This window comes from Erythrolamprus reginae, chromosome 4, assembly GCF_031021105.1.
Source record: "Erythrolamprus reginae isolate rEryReg1 chromosome 4, rEryReg1.hap1, whole genome shotgun sequence".
NCBI classification, from domain to species: Eukaryota; Metazoa; Chordata; class Lepidosauria; order Squamata; family Dipsadidae; genus Erythrolamprus; species Erythrolamprus reginae.
Window position 1 is genome coordinate 98,296,043 of NC_091953.1, and position 26,581 is coordinate 98,322,623.

Here is a 26,581-nt window from a genome sequence, read left to right on the forward strand (position 1 = left end):
CCGCCACTGATGGCAACTGACCATTTTGAAGAAAATAGCTGTCCGGAAGGAAAAGATGTAAAGAGAAGAATATCAAATATGAGATTGACAAAATAAAACAAATCAAATCACAGTCAAAAGCTAAGTAGTTAAAAAGAAAAAGAAAGAAAATAAAACCAAGCAATATACAGTAATACCTCGTCTTATGAACCTAATTGGCTCCCGGGGGAGGTTCGTAAGATGAAATTGGTTCCCAGGTTCGGTGTTCGGGAGGCCGCTGAGAAGCCCCGCCGCCCGGCTGTCACCTTTTAAAACAGCCGGGGGGCTTCTCGGAGGCCTCCCGAACGCCGAACCCGGAAGTTCAGGTTTGGCGTTCGGGTTCAGGAGGACGCTGAGAAGCCCCCTGGCTGTTTCAAAAGTTGACAGCCGGGCGGTGGGGCTTCTCAGCAGCCTCCCGAACCTGACCTTTTGCCGAACTTCCGGGTTTGGGGTTCGGGAGGCTGCTGAGAAGCCCCACCGCCCGGCTGTCATCTTTTAAAACTGCCGGGGGGCTTCTCGGAGGCCCCCCGAACGCCGAACCCGGAAGTTTGGGTTTGGCGTTCGGGTTCAGGAGGATGCTGAGAAGCCCCCCGGCTGTTTTAAAGGGTGAGAGCTGGGTGGCGGGGCTTCTTGGCGGCCTCCCGAACCCGAACTTTTGCCGAACATCCGGGTTTGGTGTTCGGGAGGCTGCTGAGAAGCCCCGCCACTCGGCTGTCATCTTTTAAAACAGCCAGGGGGCTTCTCGGAGGCCTCCCGAATGCCGAACCCGGAAGTTTGGGTTTGGCGTTCAGATTCAGGAGGACGCTGAGAAGCCCCCCGGCTGTTTCAAAAAGTGACAGCCGGGCGGCAGGGCTTCTCGGCGGCGGCGGGTTCGTAAGAAGAAAAAAGTTTGTAAGAAGAGGCAAAAAATTTCTGAACCCCGGGTTCGTATCTTGGGTTGTTTGTAAGACGAGGGGTTCGTATCATGAGGTACCACTGTATTTTATTTTTTTTTTAATTTTTTTTTATTATTTTTCATAAAATAGACATACAGACATACAAACATTAAACATAGAGTGGGGATGTATTTCCCCGCTTCTTTTGAAAGTATACATTCAAATAGAAAAAAGAATACATAATCAAACATTTGTTAAATGTTAAAAAGTCTAGTAAAAAATTTTCAAATCTTAAATGCAATGTTAGTACGGTATAAGTAAAAATTCTTAATATATTGTTTATGTGTAATATATTCATCTAATCAAACATTTAAACAAGTCTCAGTTACTAAACATACATAAAACAAGGTACCACTGTATTTTAAATAGCATACTTTTATATTGAAAACTTTTGTATTGAAAACAAATGTTTTCCCAAAATGATCTTTTTATTGCTTGAGGCCGTCATGTACAATGATGTACAATGTACAATGAAGAAGTGATGGGATCAAAACTGGCTTGGCGGGTTGATTAAGCAACTTTTGTAAACACGCCTGTTCTGTGCTGATATATAACCCTATTGTTACTTCTTTTGCCTAAAACTAAGGCTTCTCCTGAGCATATGAAATCATCACTTGAAAGACTGACTTGGAATCTGCTCAACTTTTGTATAGGTAAGACTTCAGCCGCTAAACTCACTACTTCTTGTGAGATGGAAAATAAGATACTTGATTTCATCCTGTAGCTAAATTGATATTTAATCTGAAAAATAAGTTTATTTGTTAAAATGCTAAATAATACATCTAAGTTTATTTTTTTAAATGCTAAATAACACATGCTAAATAATACATCTGTTTAAATTTTTTATACTTTATGCATATAATAATTATTGCAATAATAGTATTTTAGGTTTATTTGAATACCGGTACATTAAGTCTTGGGTTCCACATCTTTTAAATCCTTTTTTCAAGCTTAACTTTCTATTTTTAAACATTTGTTCTGAAACTGGGTGCTTTGTTTCATGCCCTTCTCAACATACCCACACATCTTCCTATATTCTAATAATTCTCTAAATTTTAGCATTTCTTTGCCTATCTTTCTTAAAGAGATATATTTTAACTATTGTCAGAAGAATAATTTGAGGTTCGAATCAAAATCGAGCCGGGATTCAGTAAATAAAAATGAGATCCAGACAGCTGTGAGGAAAGGGGAAATATTCATACCCAATAAGCAAAGGTTTGCTTTGAGGACCGCTTCCAACAAATGAGGTACAACAACATCCTTTTATATAGGAACATACTTTTATGGGGGAATTTCCCCCCTTGTGTGGAAGTTTTTAAGTGCTGATTCTAGGATGACACTTGAGGGGCATGGGGGTGTGTAAGTATGTCATCTATTATGTTTCTTCTTGTGAACATACAAGACCAAATTTAATTAACTCTAATTTGTGTTTACAGACCTTATCTTTGATAGGTGGCTTAGGTCTGGGTAACTTATTGGGGAATTTGAGGAAGTTTGAGTAAAAGATTTTTCCTCATTTGCTAATTTTTACTTGATCAACTTAGCTTCACCTTACTGTCAATTATCTAGTGAATTTCTGATTTCTCAGTCAATTGGGAATTCCATTAATGTTTTAAGGGAAGGTGGAAACAGCAGAAAGAATAAAATATATTTTAATATGAAATTTCTGACACTATATATTTCTCCAATTTCCATATTCTAACATTTGTAATATGTATTAAATTATTGCACATGTTTTGACAAATATGTCAAAACATATTTGGACCAGTCAGAAACTGAGTCTAGGTTTTTTTGTAGAGTAGTTGTGTTATCAGTGGTGTTGAAGAGTTTTACATCATCTGCAAAAAGAACAGTTGCTTGTGATGAGATCACAAATGTCATTGATGTAGAAAATGAAGAGCGTAAGTCCCAGTATGCTACCTTGGGAGACACCACTTTTAACAGGGACAGGTGTGCATATGGAGCTTCCTATTTTCATCACTTGTTGCCTGTTAGACAGGAATGCAGGAATGCAGCGGTGGAGGGATCCTGAAATGCCATAGGATTTGAGTTTTAGACTTTGGAGAAGTCAATATAAATTGCATCTATAGATTTTCCTTGATCAAAATGAGTTGTCCATATGTTTTTGCAGTGAAGGAGCTGTAGATTGCAGGATAGTTTTTTTCTGAATCCAAATTGTTGGTTAGAAAGCAGATTGTTCGTTTCTAGGTGGAGAGTAATTGATTGGTTTATAATTGATTCCATAACTTTACATGGGACGCAGCAGAGTGATATTGATCTGTAGTTATTGACAAGATAACTCTCCCTTTTTGAAGATGGGATGACCATTGCTTTCGACCATATCTTAGCAAGTGTACTAGTACTGAAGGATTTTTGAAAAATTATGCTTAGTGGTCCAGCTATAGCAGAACAGAGCTTTTTTTTAGGAAGTATGCACGTAGGAAGGTTTAAGGTCCTGTAATGCTTTTTCAACTCGGTCTTCAGTGAAGTCTATTTGGGTTAGGTCATTGAGAGAGTTTGAGGTGTGAGTGATGAATTTGGGGGATGAGCCGTTGCTGTTGACAAAGACAGAGCCAAAGAATGAATTTAGAAGGTTAGCTTTGGATGAATCATCATGATATTTTTTGTTGTTGGGTGCTTTGAGAGGTGGGATAGGTCTAGAGTCCTTGAGTTTGTTGTTGACAAAGTTGTAGAAGGCACGATTGGATTTGATGCGTAGGAGGTTTTCCTCTTCTATTCTGTGGTAGTTGAGTCATTCTGCTTTCATTTGTTTGCATATGCTTTTATAACACCGTCTGGGTGTTTGCAGAGCCAGGGCTGTTCTTTCCCACTTTCTTTTTTTCACTTTCTTTCAGGGTGCCAGGGGGAAATTTGGTCTTCAGAGCGGTCACGGTTGGGCTGGGGAAATAATAGCAGCTACTACTGTCAGTCCCCTGTGACTCACTCCTTCCTATTCCTTTATTAGAAGCTCCCCCTCACCCTTTGTTAGAAGCTACTTTGTTCCTGGAAATTTCAGGTGCTTTGTTGCTAGGAGCCTTGGTTACTGTGTTGCGGGAGCATTGGAACGGCTCCACTGCAGCTTCAAGCCTCAGATTGCCTTGCTTGGTGCTGCCTCGGCAGGCTGGAAGCCCTTTTGTTTCAATCACAGTGAAAACGGTGTGGAAATCAGATGGGAAGCTTTGTTAGCAGGGAAAAGAATTTAAATCAGCTGGGGAGCGGCAGAGCTAATCAGGTTGCCTCAGCTGGGTAGCGGCAGGGCTACACAGGTTGCCTCTCTCTCTCTCTCTCTGGTAACGCACTCCCTCTGTCCTTTTTAGGTTTTGCCTCTCTCACTCTCTAGTAAACGACAGCACGGGTTTCTTCTCTCTCTCTCTCTCTCCGGTAACAGGCTCCCTCTGTTTTCTCTCCCTCCCTCCGCTCTGGAACATACCTCTGTTTGCTACTTTGTAGTCTTACAAAGTTGGAGAGGTTGTTTGAGCTGCTTGTTGTGTCTCGTTGCTCCTTATTTTTTAAGTTGAAGCTGGTTTGCTGATTTTGATATATCTATACTTAGGTTATTTTAATCTTTTTTAAACTTTCACTGCCTAGCGATGTGATTAAGCATCTGCATGGATCGCCATTTTGTTGGTTAGAGCTGAGGAAAAAGTGACTGGCCTGAGTTTTTGTGGCTGAAAATGAATTAGAACTTTAGCATCCTTGCAGCTAGTTTGGCACCTTCCCATTGTTCCTTCTTTATTCCTATTCCTTTTTTCCTGGTTTTCAGGCCACACCATGAGAGCACCTGTCCTCTAATGACAGGGCAGCTAAAGTTATTCAGGAGCCTTTGCTGAAGGACTCTTGAAAATCTTCTAAATGTGGCACTGTTCTCTCTTTAATAATGCTTCCCATACTTTATCCTAGGATATTTTATGAGCACCTATATTTTGCCATTTTTATACTCAGGAATACCACGTATTTTGGCTGAAGAAAGGTCCTTTTGGTCAACAAGAGAAGTCAACAACAATGAGTTCACTAGAAGAAATTGAAAATATTCAAACACTGTTTAGCTACCAGCATTCATTCATAACTTTCAAGGTAAGGTGGGTTAATACTGCCAAATATGAAATCTCAACTTTGCAGCTACAAAATATCTTCTATTTCTCAGCTTCTTAATGGTTTGAAAACAATAGAAACACCAAAGTTTATGTTGTAATGAAAGAGTCAGCTATGACTGCAAGAGTCTCCGGAGAATGGGCGGCATACAAATCTAATAAATAATAAATAATAATAATTATTATTATTTTCTGTGTCTTTTGAACAGACTTGCTTCATTAGCAAGTTACTTTCTTTGTTCAAATATGCTCTTCTTTTGATACTAAGAAATCAAAACTAAGTTTACAATTTTATTATGCCATTTAGGTGTAATAAAGTAAATTCCTTAGTAGTTTTTCATAACATTTTTAATTACCAGATTTTAATTACCAGATTATTATAGCTTATAGAGTTTCCACGTCCTGGGGACTAACATTGATCTCCATGAATAAATCTTCCAGCCAATTTATTAAATAATAAGTGACTGTATAGTTTCCTGCATGTTTTAACTCTAATCTAGCTACAAAATCTGTATATATCCTATATCTAATATTGCATCTCAGTCCTGAGATTTCCTTTTATTCATAAGTTTTGGTTGAATTTCTTTAAGGAAACTAAATGCAGGGTTTCAGCAATGTTTACTAAAATAGATAGGAGGTTCAACATCTATTATTTTATTGGTTTGATTAGTATTCATAAAACATCAAACAATTTTTAAACTCTGCAAAGTAATGGTCTGAGACTAAGGGGCTTAGAAGTGTTGCCTTTGTCATGGTCAGACCATTTTCTACTGCGGCTTGACTTCCTGGCTGCAATCCTCCCCTGCAGGGAGGCGGAACCGATTAAGTTGTTCCACCCCAGACACCTGATGGACCCAGAGGGCTTTCAGAAGGCGCTTGGGGTTATTCCAGATACACTCGTCCACAGTTCGGCAGACTCTCTGGCTGAGGCCTGGAACGAGGTGGCAGCGGAGGCCCTTGACTGAATTGCGCTGTTGCGACCTCTCCGCAGCATGAGAACTTTTAGAGCTCCATGGTTCAACGAGGAGCTCCGGGAGTTGAAACGCCAGAAGAGACGTCTAGAGAAGCGATGGAGGAAGAGTAAGTCCGAATCCGACCAAACACTTGTAAGAGCTCATATTAAGACTTACAAAGTGGCGCTCAAGGCGGCAAGATGCGCATATAATGCCACTTTGATTGCATCAGCAGAATCCCGCCCGGCCGCTCTGTTTAGGGTAACCTGCTCCCTCCTTAATCAGGGGGGAGTTGGGGAGCCCTTGCAGAGTAGTGCTGAGGATTTTAACACGTTTTTCGCGAGTCAGTCGAGGTGACTGGGGCTAAACATCTTTGTCCATCTGTCTGGGAGGAGTTTGACTTGGTGACACCTGGTGAAGTGGACAAGGCCATTGGAGCTGTGAGTTCCGCCACCTGTTTACTGGATCCGTGTCCCTCTTGGTTGGTTTCGGCCAGTCGAGAGGTGACACGGAGCTGGGTCCAGAAGATTGTCAATGCCTCTTTGGGGAGGGGGTCCTTTCCGGACCTTTATAAGGAGGCACTTTTGCGCCCCCTCCTCAAGAAGCCTTCCCTGGACCCAGCTGTGCTTAATAACTACCGTCCAGTCTCCAACCTTCCCTTTATGGGGAAGGTTGTTGGGAAGGTGGTGGCACTTCAACTCCAGGGGTCCTTGGAAGAAGCCGATTATCTAGGTCCTCAGCAGTTGTGATTCAGGCCTGGTTACAGCATGGAAACTGCTTTGGTCACGTTGATGGATGATCTCTGGCGGGCCCGGGACAGGGGCTTGTCCTCTGTCCTGGTGCTCCTTGATCTCTCAGTGGCTTTCAATATGATCGACCATGGTATCCTTCTGCTCTGGCTGGAGGGGTTGGGAGTGGGAGGCACTGTTATCCAGTGGTTCTCCTCCTACCTCTCCGGTCGCAGTCGATGTTAGTGGGGGGTCAGAAGTCGACCTTGAAGTCTCTCCCTTGTGGGGTGCCTCAGGGGTCGGTCCTCTTCCCCCTGCTATTTAATATCTACATGAAACCACTGGGTGAGATCATCCAAGGGCATGGGGTGAGGTATCATCAATACGCCGATGATACCCAGTTATACATCTCCACCCCATGTCCAGTCAACAAAGCAGTGGACGTGATGTGCCGGTGCCTGGAGCTGTTGGGGCCTGGATGGGTGTCAACAAACTCAACCCAGACAAGACGTAGTGGCTGTGGGTTTTGCCTCCCAAGGAAAATTCCATCTGTCCATCCATTACCCTGGGGGGGGGATCGTTGACCTCCTCAGAGAGAATTTGCAACTTGGGCATCCTCCTCGATCCACAGCTCATATTAGAAAAACACCTTTCAGCTGTGGCAAGGGGGGCATTTGCCCAGGTTCGCCTGGTGCACCAGTTGCGGCCCTATTTGGACCGGGAGTCACTGCTCACAGTCACTCATGCCCTCATCACCTCGAGGCTCGACTACTGTAATGCTCTCTACATGGGGCTACCTTTGAAAAGTGTTCGGAAACTTCAGATCGTGCAGAATGCAGCTGCGAGAGCAATCATGGGCTTCCCCAAATATGCCCATGTTACACCAACACTCCGCAGTCTGCATTGGTTACCAATCAGTTTCCAGTCACAATTCAAAGTGTTGGTTATGACCTATAAAGCCTTTCATGGCACCGGACCAGATTATCTCAGGGACCGTCTTCTGCTGAACGAATCCCAGCGACTGGTTAGGTCCCACAGAGTGGGTCTTCTCCGGGTCCCGTCAACTAAACAATGCCACTTGGTGGGACCCAGGGGAAGAGCCTTCTCTGTGGTGGCCCCGACCCTCTGGAACCAACTCCCCCCAGAGATTAGAATTGCCCCCACCCTCCTTTCCTTTCATAAGCTACTTAAAACCCACTTCTGCCGCCAGGCATGGGGGAATTGAGATGCTCTTTCCCCCTGGGCCTTTACAATTTCATGTATGGTATGTCTGTATGTATGTTTGGTCTTTTATATTAATGGTTTTTTAATCTTTTTTAGTATTTATTGGATTATTATTGTACATTGTTTTATTATTTCTGTTAGCCGCCCAGAGTCTGTTTGTTTCCTCCAGTTTGTTTCCTCCTACAAAATGTTGAAACATACGCAGTTCCAGAAATTTGGCTTCTGCACATGCACAGAATAAACTTTTTAATTAAAAAATAAATAAATTAAAAAGAGGGCAGCACGCACGGACTGGCAACAACATCATCATGACATCACTAGCGGGTAACTACCCATTCGGACGAACCAGTCTGAACTGGGAAGAATCCACCTCTGGTTAACATGTGTAGCCCTGCTTCACATCTTCAGTAAACCACACAAATAGATTCTGGGATTGTTGGATGTGAACTGAGAGGAAAGCCATGGCTTTTGTTCTTCCTCTCTGTTTCTTCCCAGATCATTTCAACTGCCTGTGAGCTGGGTGTCTTTGATCTTTTGGGAGAGTCGAGGGAACAGCTATGTTCCACAACTATTGCTGAACGCTTGAGCTCGAGCCCCATTGGGATGCAGAGGCTGCTGGAAGCTTGTGTGGGATTAAAGCTCCTGACACTGGAATGGAAAGATGGCAAAGGTGAGAAGCAGGAAGCAATTGGAATGGCCAACAATTATTGCATAATTGTGGCTGCCACTGTTGAGCTTGACAGATCCAAGAGTTTGCAGAAGGGCAGCTTTCAGAAATCACAGGTCAGAAAGCTGGCATAGTGTATAGTAACTGGATTTGTATGTGTATTTTTATGCGTTGGTCACTTTATCACTTCCATTGAGATTTGGTCCAGTCTGATTTGCAGCATCTTTTTGGTCTCCCCAATGTTTTATATTCACCCTTGAACAGTAAAACATTGGCATTTTCAAAACAAAATGATACCAACTTTGTTTCTAAATCATGAGCATTACTGTTGTCTTATGGGACTGGACCAATTTTCAAAATGAAATTATATCCAAATCCCAATGACACTTTTGCCAATGACGCTTTTCTAGGGCTGAGAGAAAAGGACCAGCCCAAAGAGCTGGTTTCGTGTATAATGTGGGACAGGAACTTATAGTCTCCAAGAAATTTAGCATCATGCCTGTTGAGTTGTAGGAATAATTACAGGGGACAGACTTCAAAAGGAACTTCTTTACTTGGCAACTTCTCTATACAATCAGCAACTTGCAATCCGACAACTAGCCCTTTTATAGAGAGCTGTCAGTTGTAACAACCAATAGGAATTGAGCATACTCTCACTCAATTGCTGGACCTGGGTGAAACCATGTATGTGGAGAGTTTATAACAATGGCTTAACAACTACATCAAACTGGCTCTTATATTATTATGATATGCTTGAGATAAATACAGCATAATTAGTTTTTAAAGAAGTAGACTAAGACACTATTGTGAATTGAAAGATAGTTACATGCAGTCTTATCAATATTTTTTGATGTTTTGATGTTTTTTAGATCTTTATGGAAACACAGACTTTACCAATCTCTACTTGGTCAAATCAAGCCCAAAGTCTCAGTATTATTCCATAAAGTTCTATTCGGAAGCTGTGTATCCGTCAATGCAATATTTGCCTGATGCTGTGAGGTAAACAGATCCAGTGGGAGATTAGTAAACTAGAATGAATAACGAAAAGAGCATGAAAAGGACATCTTGATACCAGAATTATTAGATCCTTGTCCACAAGAAACTAAGGAATTTTCATCTTCTGGAAATTGAATATGACATTCATACACTTATTTCCTGCTGTTCTGTTCGGGTTGTATGTGACCCGAAGCCAAGTTTGAGTCCCTGTAAAAAGTTTTCCCTGCATATCTGAAACTTGAAATTTCATGACTTTTCATAATTTCAGGGGTTCTCTCTATGATAATTTTTTTGGGGGGATGGGGGGTTTCTTTCTTGCTGAAAAACAAAAAGTCACACTTCTTCTGTTCCCGGGTCACCCTGACCCGGACCGAAAACTCTTCATTTGAAGTGCTTATGTTTGGTCAATTTGAATACTTTTTTCACTTGGAAAGTAGTCTGAACATTTATGCACACAATGATATGAAAATTGAAATGAAAAAAGTAATTCTTATTGGTTTATTTTGCTGATAGAATGCGTGCCCCCCGTTTTTGTGAAATATTTTTCAATTTATGGATAGTTTTGCTTGCAAAATGTGTTCAATTTTACTAAAGTTGGTGAGGGATTGGTAGTTTGAACATTTCTGAATATAAGAAAAATATAAATGAACTGAAAGAAATATTTCTTATTGGTTGTTTACAATCATAAATAAGCCCCCCCCCCTTGGCTGCTTGCAAACATTTTCACTTTATATTTACGCAGACTTCAAATCTGAAATATTTTAAATATCTTATGCATTCATTTACTCATTTTAACATGGCTGATCATCATAAAAATATTTGTGGGGGTGCGGGAAAAAATTTTCTGGGCAAAAAAAAAAGTCACGTTGACTCTGTTTTGGGTCATATAGACCCAGATTTTTTAAGGTACTTGAATTTGGTCCTTTTGAAAACTTTTTCCACTGGAAAACTAGTTTGAACATTTATGAACATAATGATATGAAAATTGAACTGAAAAAATTGAGGCTTATATTTTTATTTTGATCAAAAATCCCCTCCCCCCTTGTCAATTTATATTTTTTGTCAATTTATATTTTTGTAGGCTACAAATCTCTAAGGAATATTCCCCCAAAAGTTTTGATATACTAAATTAAACAATCCTAAACATAAGAAAAATAGAAATGAACTGAAAAAAAGATTCTTATTGGTTTATTTTTGCCACAAAAGGGCCAACCCCCCAGGCCTTGCTGTGTGCCATTATTTTCACTTTTATATATATTTGGCTAGAAATATTTGGAATATCCTTTTGAAAAGCAAGCATATTGTAGCCAGACAACTAATCTTATGAAAGAAATCCATTTTACTAAAACCAAGTATGTAAGTTTGAAATTAACAGCATAATTTTTATATCAATTAAAATAGGCTGGGAGAGACTTTTATTTGCAAAGTAAATGAATATGCATCAATTTTTCCAGTTCAAGTTTCATATCATTATGTTCAGAAATGTTCAAGCTACCAATCCCACACCAATTTAGTAAAATATAATGCATTTTGCAGGCAAAGTTATCAATAAACCTAAAAATAATTCACAAAAATGAGGGGGAGGCACATTTATGTGCAAAATAAATCAATAAGGATTAATTTTTTCAGTTCAATTTTCATTCCATTGTCTGCAGAAATGTTCAAACATGTTTCCAGGTGAAGAAAGCTTTCAAAAAGACCAAAACTAAGTACCTAAAATGATCGATTTGCAGTCCGGGTCAAATAGACCCGGGAACCTAAGATTAGGGAGTTTTCTCGAACTGAACAGCAATGGCACTGAATTTTCTCATTCACATCAAACTGGATCTCACTCATCACACCCAGTCCCATCTCCTAGCCACTCTCCCTTTCCCCTCGGCCTTGGGTCTATATGCAACACCTCCAGAAATGAAAAGGTTAAGAAACCCTCAGTTTCCTTGTGTAAATGCCTACCCACCAGTGGGGAGGATGGGTGGAGACCAGCAAAGCATTCTGCTCCCATCACTTTCCCAAGAAAGTAAGACATTGGAGCTTGAGCTTATTAAAAGCAATATATTGTGTCATAACAGCCAACATTTCATACTTGAAGTGGCAAAGGCAATAAATCTCATTGATGCCTCAGAAGCAATTTACAATTAAAGCCCATTGTCACCCCCAAAATAATAAGTAAATAGCAGAAGGAGGACTACTTTTGTGCAGGCAATTCTGAAATAGACTAAGTTAAAACTGGATTAACACTTTCCTTCCTTCCTTCCTTCCTTCCTTCCTTCCTTCTCTCCTTCCTTCATTTTTTCCTTCTCTTCCTCCTTCCTTCTTTCTTCTCTTCCTTCTCCTCATTTCTTTCTTTCTTTCTTTCTTTCTTTCTTTCCTTCCTTTCTTCCTGCCTCCCTCCCTCCCTCCCTTCCTTCCTTGTAGAGGTTCTTTTGCTGTATTCAGCCATTTTTCAGAAAAATCAGCCAAAAATGGCCTGAAGATGGTCGAAAATAGCCTGAAAATGCATGGGGCCATCCTAGAGTGGAATTAGTCAGTTCACCAAACTGGGTAGAATTTTAACAACCTGTTCAGCTGAACCAGTCCAAACCGGCTAAATACCAACTCTGCTACATAGATGCATTCATTATTATTTTCTCACAGCTTTAAACTGATCTCAGTTAACTGGTATTAAAATATTCAATAGCAGCCATGATAGAATCAGGCTGATCATGAATGACCTTCTAAAAATTATGGTGAGCTGTATCTGATTACTCCTTGAGTTGGAAACTCTCACAAAACTCAGATCTATGGAGAATAGTTACCCAAATAGTGAGAAAGAAAAAAGAAAAAAAACCTCAGAAGAAAATTGTTGTTCCATAACAATTTCTTTCTTATTACTTTATAACAATGTGTTTCCTAATGCCAAGAAAACTGTGAACATCTTCATATAGTCACCATGTCCTGAACCTGACTTAAGTAGTTATTATACTATACTTTAATTGAACACTTAAAGACAGCAACAGTTTTTAGTAAGGAAATTTTTTATTACGCCTTATTAAATTGGAATTCTCTAAATTATTATTTATTATTATTATTTATTAGATTTGTATGCCACCCCTCTCTGCAGACTCAGGGCGGCTCACAACAATAATAAAAACAATGTATCACAAATTTAATATTAAAAAGTCTCTAAAAACCCCTTATTTAAAAAAGCAAGACATACACACAACATACCATGCATAATCATATATGCCAAAATGAAAATAAAACAGCAGTAAATTATAGACAGCATTTTGTTGCGCCTCAGAATTTCTTATCTGTTTTTATTGGTACCAACATTAAAAAGCTTTACACAAGAGAAATTGAAACAGAAATCTAAATTCTAATAATAAAAGCAAACAAAGCAAACACTTGGAGTTATGCCATGAAATCATTTCATGAAGATGAAGAACTGAGATTAAAGTTTATGACTGATCAATAACTTTTTGTAAATAGGAGAACATTGGCTTGAACGATGTTTTCAGATGTTTGTAATGGGATTTAACAATATGCAGCTAATATTTCAAAGAAAAATAAACAATAAAAATACTGGTGTATTTTAAAAACCTTTTTTTAAAAAAAAAAAAAAATTCCACATTGTTTATCCAGTATATCAAATCAACGTAACTTTCTAAATAAAATTGTAATTTACATCAAAAAAGTAATTATTGTAAGACTCTGCCAATCAAAAAAGAACCTTTCAAAGTTTGTTTATAAAGGTAATTTAGATCATAATGCACATATTTAAATTAAAGTAAAATGAAAAGCAGCAGTTTAAAAAACAAAAATTCAAACAACAATTTCTAAGCAATAAAAAGTAAAGAGCAAAAATCAGTATAAATGTAAAACTTTTTTGGATGTTAACACAATTTTTAAAATATGAAAATGTCATCATGTTCCCTATTGCAAATTCAAGCAACAATTGAAATTTCCATCATTACGTAGTGCTGACGTGTGACCATATTGCTTAGCAATTGTAATTCTAACAATCTCAGATGCCATTGTTATGTGAGGACTGAATAGATCATTACGCAAGTAAAATGAAAAGCAGCAGTTTAAATAACAAAAATTTAAACAACAATTTCTAAGCAATAAAAAGTAAAAGAGCTATGATCCATGGGGTTGTGAAGAATCAGACACAAACTAGTGATTGAACAAATATTTGAGTCATCGTATCTGATATAAGACAAAAAGATTTCGGGCGATTATTTTTAAAACTACACATCCATCAACAGTAAATTCATAAACCTGCTGAATTGAGATTGAATCTTCCTTTAAACCAAAAAATATTAAAATTATTATTTTTTTAATAAAGAAGAGAAAACAAGGATTTGTAACTGTTAATTGCAGGAGAGGCAGAGTAACGACACGGACACAAGAGCTGGATTTAAAACTGGGTCATTTTTATTAAATTTGCATAATTTATTTAAATAAATTAGCATAATTATCATAATTAACTATAACCCTAACAAGGACCCGCAGGGTCAAACAATTGCTTCCGGGGCGGAAAATGACATCAGAAAAACTTCCGGGGCAACTTATGGGCGTAGCTCCATGCTAATCCAGGTGAGGGACCACTCCCTCACCTGAGACATTGCCATGCACTTGCATGTGGGAGGTCCCGCCGGCTAACCCCTACAAGGGGAATAAAATGGGCGGGACCCAAAGACGGGTTCCCCCCAATTGCTCAGGTCGCTCGAACCACAAGCCTTTGGAGAGAACCTGTCAATCATCCCCAAAGATGCCCAACGGAGAACACGCAGTTGCTAAACCACCACCCAGTTTTCCGCCCCTAACCTGCCACGGAGTGGGAGTCAGATCTCTATCTTGGCCCCCCGACTCCCCCCTCTAACTGCACCAGCTCGCGCAGTGACAGCTGCAGGTCCTGTAAGAAGATGGTGTTCCCATGCTCTGACAGGTGAACACCGTCAGCCCGGTAAAGCCATGGCTGATCTATGGTGATGTGGGAATGGGCCACTACAACCCCACCTAACTCTCTGACCACCTTACCCAGAGCCTTATTCACTCTCCGTCTAACCCGGTGAATGGCCCTAAGGGAAATGGCGTCCCTCCAGGTGATCCTCGGGAGGATCTCAGACCACACCACTTGCGTGGTGGGCCACACAGTGCGAAGCCTCCACAGGTTTTTGCGGGCCTGACAGATCAAAGGCACACACAGGTCATTGCCACCGAGGTGCAAGACCAACCACCTGGGCACAGCTACTGGATGCCGCCCTCCCAGTAGTAGTGGGAGAAGCCCTTCCCACCGCATGCCTCTTCTTCCCATCCATATGACGTTGACCCATCAGCCCAGTGACAGCTGGGTCCCCACGGCGGTTCTTGCTGCTGAGTGGCCGGCCCAAAATATCATGCTGTGACCGCAAAGCAACGCCGTCGGTCTCGTACTGGCGGGGCTATCTGGAAGAGGGCAAAGAGAGGTTACCTAGCCTAAGACCTTGCCCTAGACCCTCAGCAGGCCATACATAACCCAAATATGCCGCTGACCGCCAGCGGCCGATCTCCCAAATCCTCTGGATCGGGAAACCCAAAAGTGCCGCACTAGTGGCAGCGCCGATACGGAACGAATGTGTTCCATAGCCGGCGGGATCAATGCCTAACTGGACCAGAGCCCTGGACACTAGAACCCAGAATTGATAGCGGGACAAGGGGTTACCGTCCTGATGCTTAAAAAGGTACCCCTGCCCCATTCCTCTCACACTACAGAACTGAGAAAGGGCAGCCACCGGGCACACAGACTGATCGGTGGCAGCCGTTAGTTCTATCCTAAACCCTCTACGTAACTGATCTGTCTTGGATTGTCTCACCAGAAGGGAGACACCCCTATCGCTAAACTCTAGATCAGAAAACTGGAAGGCGCAGAGCGACCTGTCAGCCCGAGAGGAGGCCAAAGCCTCGTTGACCTGCAGGGCCCCGAAAAACATGACACATGCCGCCGCCCGAAAGAGGCGGGCCTCATAGAAAGATGCACACAGACTGTCCAAAGCTTGGTTAATAAGCGACAGCTGTTGCACCATCAATGCCTGTCGGCTATCTACAGGGGTCCCCGATCGCTCCCTCACCCAGCCTTCCAGCATCTTCCGAATGCGGAAGTCACAAGAAAGGTCCAAAAATCCACCCGCCTTGGACAAAAAGGTGAGACCTGCTAACTTGGACCTAATAGCCCTAACTGAAAGGCCACGCTGCCTGAGCTGGACACAAAACTCCATCAGATGTTCCACTGGGGCTGGCCAACTATGGGGGTAACCCCTATCCTGCCTGAAATCCACGAACTCCTTACCTGCGTGCTGATAAGCCCTCAGGGTGCTTGGTGCCACTGAGAGGGCCATGGCCCTGCTGGCTTCTGCTCTCCACTGCTCAGGAGCCCGCCCAGGCTCCAAAGGTGGTCGGGAAAGGCTTCTGGTGACGTGCAGGCCCACGGAGACAGGGTCAGAAACCTGGACAACTGACCATGGGACAAGGCATCAGCGATCCCGTTATCTAGACCGGGGACGTGTCGGGCAAAAAATAGGGCACTTAGGGACAACAACCTGTGCACGAAATGGCGGACAAGCCGCACGACCCTGTCGCTTTTAGTGGTTTTGTCACGGTTTTGTCCCTAAACTGCTCTCCCCAAAGCTCTAACGCTACTACCAAGGGAAAGAGCTCTAAGATGGTCAAGTCCTTGACCAGGGGAGAGGCCATCCATTCCGGAGGCCAAGTAGAATGACACCACTGGTCGCCTAGTATAACCCCAAACCCACGGGTCCCCGCAGTGTCTGAGCATAACTGCAACTCAGCTTCCAAAAGAAGCTCGTGCCTCCAAAAGGACAGCCCATTAAAGTGATCTAAAAAACTCCGCCACACACGCAGGTAATCTCTGACCCCTGTGCATAGGCGGGTACAATGATGGGGCAAGCGCAGCCCCTTCATCGCATTGTATAACCTCTGGGAAAAAGCCCGGCAGGGAACAATTACCCGGCAGGCAAAGTTGAGGAGCCCAGCAAGCTCCTGTGGTTGCAGAAGGGTGACCTTCCAGCTACCTAACAGTAAGTCGAGCTTATTCCGTATCTTGACCAATTTGTCTAGGGGCAATCTGGAAGATTGCTCCTCTGAGTCCAATTCAATACCCAGGAAGGTAATCCTGGTAGCGGGGCCCTCGGTCTTCTCGGGGGCCAGAGGCACCCCCAATTGAGCGCAAAGGGCTTCGAAGTCCCGCATCAAAGCGAAGCATTGCTCCAAACGCGCAGGCCCCGCTAACAAGAAATTGTCGAGGTAGTGAACGACTGAACCCAGACCACTGCGCCTCCTGAGCGCCCACTCCAAGAAGGTGCTAAAGCTCTCAAAAAGAGAGCACGAGATAGAGCATCCCATTGGCAATGCTCTATTGACATAAAAGCCACCTTCGAAATGGAAGCCCAGGAGCTCGAAGTCGTCTGGGTGTATGGGGAGGAGCCGGAATGCTGACTTAATGTCGCATTTACCCATAAGGGCTCCAACCCCACACTTCCTAACCATGGCCACCGCCGCGTCAAAAGACGCGTAGCGGACCGAGCAAAGTTCATCAGGAATGAAATCATTCACTGATTCACCCTTTGGAAAAGACAGGTGGTGAATCAACCTAAATTCACCACTCGCCTTTTTGGGGACCACGCCTAAAGGGGACACCCGCAAAGTTGGCGAGGGCGGGTCTGGGAAAGGCCCTAGCACCCTGCCCTCAGCCACCTCCTTCTGTATTTTGGCCCTAACGATGTCTTCATGTCCCACAACCGACCTGAGGTTGTCGGACATAAAGGCCTTCCATATCCCCACATACGGAATCCTAAAGCCCTCTGAGAAGCCCTGTAGGAGAGCAGCCGCTCTCCCATGAGGATGATAACCCCTTAGCCATTCCTTCAAGACTTCAAGCTTAATTGGGCTGGGACCCTTTTCCCCCAGTGGGCGGGGGCTGATTAGCTTGACCCCCCCTTTTATCCTTTCCCCTTTTGGGTCTAGTACATACTGTGGTGGCATGGGAACCCTCACAGTTCCCACATGCATGTCTGAACTTTCAAAAGGGACGAAAACAAGCCCCTTTGTAGAGAATTCATGACATGGGGGAGGGGCGGCTTTTGCCACGCCCCATGGCCATCTTAACCGGAGTGGACGCCATAGGCTCCTCCTCCATGAAGTGACTGATATCTGTGCGGTCACAACCCTCATTCCCAGACATGTGGGTTGCTGCAAACCACAGGTCGGGAACAACCATGTCCCAAGGGAGTGTGGGATCGAATGCCACCCGCATTCTGAAAGCCTTATCATAGTGATGCCAAATTGAGCCCTTGTACTCAAAATGAGCACGGGCAATCAAATCAATGTATTTTAACATCGAGGCAGCCCTGGCGGGCTCCCTCTGAATTACTATAGAGGCATAAGTCAGATAAGCATACAGCCAAGAGCTGAAGCATGTGCTGACTTTCATCTTCTTAGGCTTGTCCCCTTGAACCTCCCCTTCCTTCTCCTTCTTGGGGACCTCCCTATTAAGGAGGGAGAAGAGATCAACGTACTCCCCTTTCCAAATAGTTTCCCTAACTGAGGGATGTAAATGAAACCCGAGACGCGTGGATGGCAGCCCCCACGGGATGGCCCCCGACTTAATACTGGCCAGAGGGTCCCAGGCCGTGGTGACTCCCGCCCCTGTCTCCCCTGACCCCAACGGAGAGGCCGTCGCAGGGGTCTGAGCCAAAGCAACAGTAGCTTGTGGGGCCCAGACTTGGCTACAAGTGACCGCTGGTGTACCCATGAAGTTGACCCCACTCCCAAAACCCGGGGGAACAATGGCCTGTCCGGGCAGAGGGAGGAGCGGTGTGGATGTTGGGTGTGATGCGATCTCACCTGTCTCCAATGGGGTAGAAGCCATCCAGGAGGGCCCAGCTCCTACTGAGCTAGGCGATGCTGTCATCTGCCCAGTCTGGGCCATCTGCCCGGCCTAGGCCGCTGGTTCACCCAGTGCTCTGCCAAGGGCCTCTGGGGCTGATGGGGTGGCACACCTTGGCCCATACACCGACCTCCAACGGGCATCCAGGTCATCCAGTCTCTCGGTGATCCTAGACCAGGAGTGAGAAGACATGTTAGTATCATTAATAGGGGGACCAGACCTCCTGCCCCCCCTCCAGACCCCTATTTAGGGGTCCTCCTGCCCAGATCGAGCCCTGGCCGAGGGCCTCACTGCCCTCCTAGGCCACGCCACAGGCTCAACCTGAGCAGCTGGGGCCTTCTGTCTTTTAGGGGCCATTGGGTAAATTCAAATAAAAACACTGTAGGTAAGGCACGTGAGGATCCCCTCCCGTGGCCTCCAAGCCCCAAAGGCTCGAAGGCTGTGCAGGGCCCGCTAGGCCGCATCCCCCCCTGCTAACAAGGCCACTCCCCGAGAGGCCGTGTAAAACCTCACTAAGGGGAAAATCCTAATACAGGGGAATTCCCTCCTCGGTCATGAGGAGGAATCCAAGGCCCTCCACCCCCAACTCCAAACTGTAAAGGAAGCCTCCGATGAGGCTTCTAGCAAAATGGCCGACGCCACGAGGCACAGCAAAATGGCCACCGAAATAGAAGCAAAAGCCCAGCTGGGTGTTTGCTTCTTGACGAGTCCGGGGCGAAAGAAAGATTTCGAGGCTCCTCCCCGGACTCGTCATCGGGTGCCAAGCCACCCGAGATCTTGGCCTCCTTCCAAAATGGCGGCTACGCCGGTAGTCGTGTCCCCCGGGCCTCCTGCAAAAGCACCGGGGGATGAAGACCACCAGCGATATTTCATTAAAAAGGCAGCATTATAGAAATGAGTTGGGTTCATTGCCTTCCTCTGGGGAGTTTCTTCAAGGAAGCAACATAACTGTACAGCCAGTGAAGGGCTACCAAAATGTTTACTACCACACTGTGGGCATGGCTTATGCAGTATGCCCTGCATTTTCTTTCATCTTTCAGTGCAAATTGGGTGCTCTGGGGTGGAGCTTCCTTTTCCCGACCCCACTGCATTCCCCACTGTCCAGGCAGCAGCCCACCCCTGTATACTGCTATTTCTTGGTAGAGATGCATTAGATTTTACTGTACTCTATTTGAGAGAACAAAGAACTGGCTTAATAATTAAACCTTCAGAATAATATCTGAACTGTGAAAATTCAGTATGACATTCAGGATCTATTTCTATGCAGTAGAAAAAGCCAAGATGATTGTCCCATTCCTTTCTAACTTTTTATAAATTCTTTTAGGAAAGGAAAAAACCAGATTCCATCAGTATATGGCTCTTCCGCAAACAAGCTTTATGAGGTCACTTGCAGGTAACATTATGATTTTACAGAATGGTTAGAGTAACTGTTTTGTGGACAACTAATCAATATGCTTAATCTTCACACTGTCATTATTTTCTCTGTCATATGATCCTGACTCATCACCATATTCAACTTCTCTTTTATGGCACTGGAATATTGTTGTGTCATATCCAAATGACCAGGTGTTTCTGTTTATATACAAAGCACTGGTCTCCAGTTAGAGTATCTATATGACTCTGCTTTGTTTAAAGAATTTTATAACATTTCCCATCAAAATGATAGGACTGCCCCATGTATCACGTGCATATTTTTCCAAATTCTGATCAACATCATTTAAACGATGCTGTAAAAAGAATTTCTTTAATTCAAACATAAATTGATATGTAAAATAATAACAGCAATACTATTTTATAAAGTTATATTTAGAGATGTTTATTTCAATTCTGCCTTAAGGGAAGAGTTACACTCCTTCTCCAATTACATGAATGAGCTCTGGCCTGTAGTAGGAAGAGAAGTGCTTTCTGCCTTAGACTTGTCCCAGTTCCCACTCATTTGCGATCTGGGCGGTAAGTACAGCCAATGCTTTGCTGTTTTCTTCATATGTTGGGCCAATGGACTGGATAGCTTCTTAGCTTCTTTTACAAATCTTTTTACCTGCATTTGGAAAAGGAAAAATCCTTAGAAGACATTAAAAAAAACAACAACACCTGTTTGGGATGTCCATAGCAGACATTGAGAAATAGTCCTGTTTTAAAGATGATTAGCTGCTACGTGACCTGAGATGATATAAGGGTCAGTGGATAAATTGGTTTATGTTTGAAAAAGAGATGGGATTTGCCTGGGGGATTGCAAGCAGGCAGGGGTTCGAAATTACCGCCACTACCGTTGTGGATTCATGCACAGCTTTGGGTGACCAGCAGGCATGCACATGCAGCTGAGCAAGATTTGTCTTTTGCGCATACACAAGAAGCAAATCTTCAGAAAACATGCAGGTGCACTAAATTTTGGTGATTTTTTTTGCTTCTGCACATGTGTGGAAGCAAAAAATCACCAAAAGTCACTGAAATCTCACACGCATGCACGTCCTCTCACAATATTTTGCTTCCTGTGCATGCACAGAATCAAAATCTCACTGGGATGTGTGCGCCGGCCCGCTGGTCACCCGGCGCTGCGTGCACCTCACCATTTCTACGGTGCACACAGTGGCCTGTATGATTAAGGGACCCATTACGGGAAGCAAGTGTTCATGACTGAAGATGAGGTGGGACTTGGTCCCCTTTGAGATGATGTTCAGTTTTTGTCCATTCAATCTGCATTAAATGCCAATGTTTTTGGACCTTTGGAATATTCAGTGCATCCAACCTAAGGAATTTTAATAGCCTGGAAGAATCATATGAAATTTGAGAATCAAATGTTAAGTAAGTCCAATAAATAAAATAACTCAATCTCTGGATTTTTTCCCTATTAATATTTGTTTTTCATAATATCCATAGCAAATTTGAAAGATGTTTGCCTCATTTTTGAAATTATTAAATTCCAATTAATCTGATATGCAGTTGTAGAGAAATAATAGTCTGGTAGCTTCAGGGGAAAATGCTGGACATGTACAAAGTGTTGTTCTGCAGTTATTTAATTACATTTTGTTCTGTATTTAAGGAAACACTGGTGGCTTAGCTAAGGAATTGATTTCACTCTACCCAAAATGCACTGTGACCATTTTTGATCTCCCTGAAGTAGTGGAAGCCTCCAAGAACCATTATTTGTCTTCAGAAGAGACCAGAATCACTTCCCATGCAGGTAAAAAATACAATGTTCCTTGTGGGTTGAACTCATGTCTTTCTAAGCACAAGAAACTTTCACATGCAGATTGTATTCTGTGGTTTTTAAAGAGAGAACAGATTATTGGAAGTTATTGTACTCAATGAGCTTTTACTTTTGTAGGTGATTTTTTTAAAGATCCCTTTCCTGAAGCAGACCTATACATTTTTGCCAGGATTCTGCACAACTGGTCAGATGAAAGATGCTTCCAGCTGCTACATAAAGTGTACCAAACCTGCAAACCTGGTAGGTTTTCTCCGGAGAGGGGCGGCATACAAATCTAATAAATTAAATTAAATTAATCATAGAAAGTTAAATCTGCTACGAAACTGGCAAAGTTCATATATGGCTTTAGGTTTTAAACTCCATTTCAAATTCACCGTCCAGTTTGCCTGGGATTCCTTCCTGCACCAATTTCAGCGGTGTCCTTCCAAAGGAGGGTGCTCTGCTGCCTCTCATGGGCATTGTTGTGGAGTAATGGAGTGTGTCTGCACTAACAAATATTGCACGGCCAAAAGCGGAGCAGCAGCAGCAGCCACCGCCAGTGTTTCCCATTCCTCACTGATTCTGCTCTCTGTGGTGGGCTAATGACTTTTCTCAGAAAAATAATGGGTGCAGCAACATCTCTCTCTAGTTGCTGGCTGGCTGGGTAACTGAGGATGCTTGTGCCAGGCTTTGGAGCAGATTCAAATGCCAGATGTCTCCTGGGAGCCTCGAACTTCAGTTAAGCAAGAGGGAGTCAGTAAACATTGGCATCTATTCCAACGATGGGGAGGTGGGGTGGCATTGGCTTGTCATTACAATGCTCTGTTGGTATCCTGGTGCTGGTAGCGATTCCCCCTCCCTGAGCATCCTATACATCCCCAGAAACAATATGCAGAAAATCAAAATATGCCCATTGGTATATTTTTATGTGAAAATAGCTAATATACAATATAATTACTGTACAACTTGTACTTCATTTATTTATAGATGAACACAATTAGAATGTTAGAGGTGCATATTTTAATATTAGAATAAGACATGAGCAATCATTCTCATGTCTAAGTAGAGTAAATAAACAAATGACCGGTCTGGAAAAATTCTATATGGCATTATGACTGAGGAGTTCAGCTAAGGAGAGACAACAGAAAATATTTTATCACATTATTATTCAGATAAAGATGATATGTACTACCGATGAACAGTAAACAAAATTATCTTAATTCAAATATTATTTCCTTGGAATAATTGTTATCTTTATTAAACCTTATCATAAGATTAAATCAATGTTATTTACATTTAGATATTAATGAAAACTTAAGAATAGCTAATCAACCTGGAAAACGGCATATTTATTAAGAGGCACAGAGACAATTAATTAAAATTTTACCAGAGATTTCTCTGGTAAAACATGTTTTTATATTAAAATGTTAAAATCTATTATTAAAAAAACCAGTGATATAAACTATCAAAAAGTAGATCTAAGACGTTTGTGCACTTCAAAACTACATAATAGTTTTTTATTGTCCTTCCTTCTCTAGTACCTTAGTACGATCCTTAATTACTTTTAAAATAGGAAATAATTAAATAATATGTTTTTACCCATAAACGCTTTAATCGTTTTAATCATTATCTAGAACTGAACTTTTACAGTAATTAGAGAAAATTGAGCTATTTGCCTAATCTGTACTGAATCCCTGTGGGTTCAGTACAAAACCTTAAAATGTTACTGTAGTTCTCAACAAATAATGCTATCTATCATCGGTCCTTTTTGATAGCCATTCATATAATGTGAGTTAATCCAAGCACCTATTTGAAAACTTATCTTGGTCGGTAAGCCACTCCCACCCAGTCACATGACCTTTAAGCTACCCTGGTCACATGATTGTCAAGCCACTTCCACCTGGTCACATGGCTGTCAAGCCACTCCTAGCCAGTCACATGACCATCAAGCCACACCCAGAAAATCAGCCACGCCCATAGCGTCATAGTAATTTTTTTTTTGTAGCCCTTCATTAGTGTGGATGTGTGTGTGGAAAGGGTATTGGAATGGATTGGGAGTAACTGAGTCTCTGGGAGAATGGAGCCCCCTCTGCTGAGTATGTAAACAGAAGCAGATGGGCACTCATATATAATCATCAGCTTGGTATGAGTGGAAAGCCCAGCATACTGGGAAGGAGGAGGGCCAAAGATGTGGGGGAGGTGATCTCTAGGGTGTAATAAGACGCCAGGAAACTGTTAACAAGGTTTATTTGGAGAACAGCAATGTGTGAACTGCAACTGGAATAACAACAACAACAACATGGCGGTGCCTGGCAGCTATTTATATATCCTGCTGCCAGGCTGAGCCAGCCAATCCTGGCTCTGTATTTTCCATCCTAAGACAAGGGGTGGCTCCCATTTTCCAGCTGTCCTCTGGACACAACACCAGATCTGTTGTTAGCAAAAATAACCCTTGTTCAGGACTTAATTCTGGAGGAGGAGATTGACCTGCCATGCATAACTGAGCCCTGGCTGGGCCAAGAAGGGGGGTGTTTCCCTCTCCGAGATCTGCCCCAACAAGGTTTTACATCAGTTGCGACTCCAGGGAAGGGGTGGTGTAGTGAAAGTCATTGTCCTCGTAGGATCCCTGCCCCAGAGATTTTTGGGTGTAAGTCTTGAGGCTGGACTCAGGGATTCAGTTGGGCCTATTGTTAATGTACCTGCTTCCCAGCTGCATTACAACAGCCCTGCCTGCACTGCTAGAGGCAGTAGACGGGTTAGCCATGGAGGTCCCCAGTTAAAGACGCTGAGCTTTTTACCTGGAAAGCTGACATCCAGAGTTCAAGACCTGAGGCAGCTAACAGTGGGCTCCGTTATCTGCTTCAGGTTTTGCCAACCCAGCAATTCAAAAGTGAATGCAAGTAGATAAATAGGTTCTACTTCAGTGGGAATGTAACACTGTTCTATGCAATTCAGTGTACAGTAATGCTGGCCACATGACCAGGGAAGTTTCTTTGGACCACATTGGCTCTCATGGCTAAGAAACAGAGATGGCCAGCACTCCCTAGAGTTGGTCATAACTGGACAGGGAAAACCTTTACCTTATTAATATAATGTCATGAAACACAACAATAATTTTGGCAAGAAAAACCTTTACATGAATAATTTCTAGAAAAAAAATTGAAGGGAAAGCCTTGGCTAATAGTAAGAATATCTATAAATTGACAAATAGCAAAAACAACCACAATAAATTGGTCTGTGTTATCTATTGGCAGGAATAAATATAACATACAGTGATCGCTCGGGTTTTGCGAGGGTTCCGTTCCAAGACCCCTCGCGAAACTTGATTTTTTGCGATATAGCGGTGCGGAAGTAAAAACACCATCTGCGCATGCGCGCCCTTTTTTTCATGGCCGCACATGGGCAGATGGTGGAGTTTGCGTGTGGGCAGGGGGAAGACCCAGGGAAGGTTCCTTCGGCCGCCCAACAGCTGATCTGCTCCGCAGCGCGGCAGCAGCGAGGAGCCGAAGATGGGGTTTCCCCGTTGCCCAGGCAACGGGGAAACCCCATCTTCGGCTCCTCGCTGCTGCCGTGCTGCGGAGCAGATCAGCTGTTGGGCGGCCGGAGGAACCTTCCCTGGGTCTTCCCGCCACCCAGGCAAAGGGGAAACCCCAAGATCGCTTGCCGCTTGCCCGTCACCCGGCCGCCCGGCCGCTCCGCTTGCCCGTTCACCCCGCCCGCTTGGCCGCTCCGCTTGCCCGTTCACCCGCCCGCCCGGCCGCTCCGCTTGCCCGTTCACCCGCCCGCCTGGCCGCTCCGCTTGCCCGTTCACCCGCCCACCCGGCTGCTTGCTTGCCCGTTCACACCGCCCGCCAGGGGGTTCGGGGGGGTGCTAGGAAGCCCCCCAGGCCGGCTGCCACCTTTTAAAACAGCCGCGCCGCTTCACAGATGAGTCCTGAAGCCAAACGCGGAAGTTCGCCTTATTAATTAAAAAAAAAAACACTTCCGCGTTTGGCTTCAGGACTCATCTGGGAAGCGGCGCGGCTGTTTTAAAAGGTGGCAGCCGGCCTGGGGGGCTTCCTAGCACCCCCCGAGCCCGGGTTGGGGGCTCGGGGGGGGTGCTAGGAAGCCCCCCAGGCCGGCTGCCACCTTTTAAAACAGCCGCGCCGCTTCCCAGATGAGTCCTGAAGCCAAATGCGGAAGTGGGGTTTTTTTTAATTAATTTTTTAAAAAAATCGCGATATAGCGTTTCGCGAAGATCGAGATGGTATCATTTGCTGAAAAATCGCGATATAGCGTTTCGCAATAATCGAGATCGCGAAACTCGAGGGATCACTGTATTTGAAAGAAGGATTCATAACATAAAATTTAGCTATTTTCAAAATATGTAATGTTTATTGCGCTTTTGAAATAAGTACTATGTATTTTGAAACAGGTGGTGGTGTCTTAATAGTGGAAATGCTTCTTGATGAAGACAGAAGAGGGCCTCTACCAGCCCATATTTACTCCTTGTTAATGTTGCACTACACTGAAGGGAGAGAACGGTCAACAACTGAGTTTAATGTGCTTCTCCGCAAGGCTGGTATCCAAGAAGTTGAGATGAAGAAAGGAAGCCTCTTTCATGTTATTCTAGGAAGAAAATAATGTTGCCCCGATTCCTTTCTGTTGAATGTTTAAGAAAAAATTACAGTAATCAAAACCTTGCTTTGTTAATTACAGGTATAGTCTATTCTGTAGACATGATTAAATAGCTGATCCTTTTGTTATCACAATATGATTTCAAAATAACTAGGAATGGCTAACAATGGTTGAAAAACTCCTGAGAACAAATTCTATGCAATAAAGAGATCAATGAAACTTTTATCACATAACAAAAA

General features: G+C 43.3%; 1 protein-coding gene across 3 annotated transcripts; it reads left to right on the forward strand.

The window, feature by feature from the left end:
- The first annotated feature begins 1,567 nt into the window (after nucleotides 1–1,567).
- Nucleotides 1,568–26,581, forward strand: LOC139166865 (acetylserotonin O-methyltransferase-like). 3 transcript variants are annotated; one of them, XM_070751031.1, is made up of 9 exons: nucleotides 1,568–1,606; nucleotides 4,896–5,027; nucleotides 8,445–8,619; nucleotides 9,486–9,615; nucleotides 19,863–19,931; nucleotides 20,376–20,488; nucleotides 21,579–21,719; nucleotides 21,864–21,986; nucleotides 26,140–26,581. In XM_070751031.1, exons 2-9 carry the CDS (start codon nucleotides 4,956–4,958, stop codon nucleotides 26,346–26,348), a joined length of 1,032 nt encoding a protein of 343 aa, XP_070607132.1. In that variant the 5' UTR covers nucleotides 1,568–1,606; nucleotides 4,896–4,955; the 3' UTR covers nucleotides 26,349–26,581. The 3 variants fall into 3 exon arrangements, with proteins under 3 accessions (XP_070607132.1, XP_070607130.1, XP_070607131.1); XM_070751029.1 differs by lacking the exon at nucleotides 1,568–1,606 and adding an exon at nucleotides 4,002–4,109; XM_070751030.1 differs by lacking the exon at nucleotides 1,568–1,606 and adding an exon at nucleotides 4,085–4,243.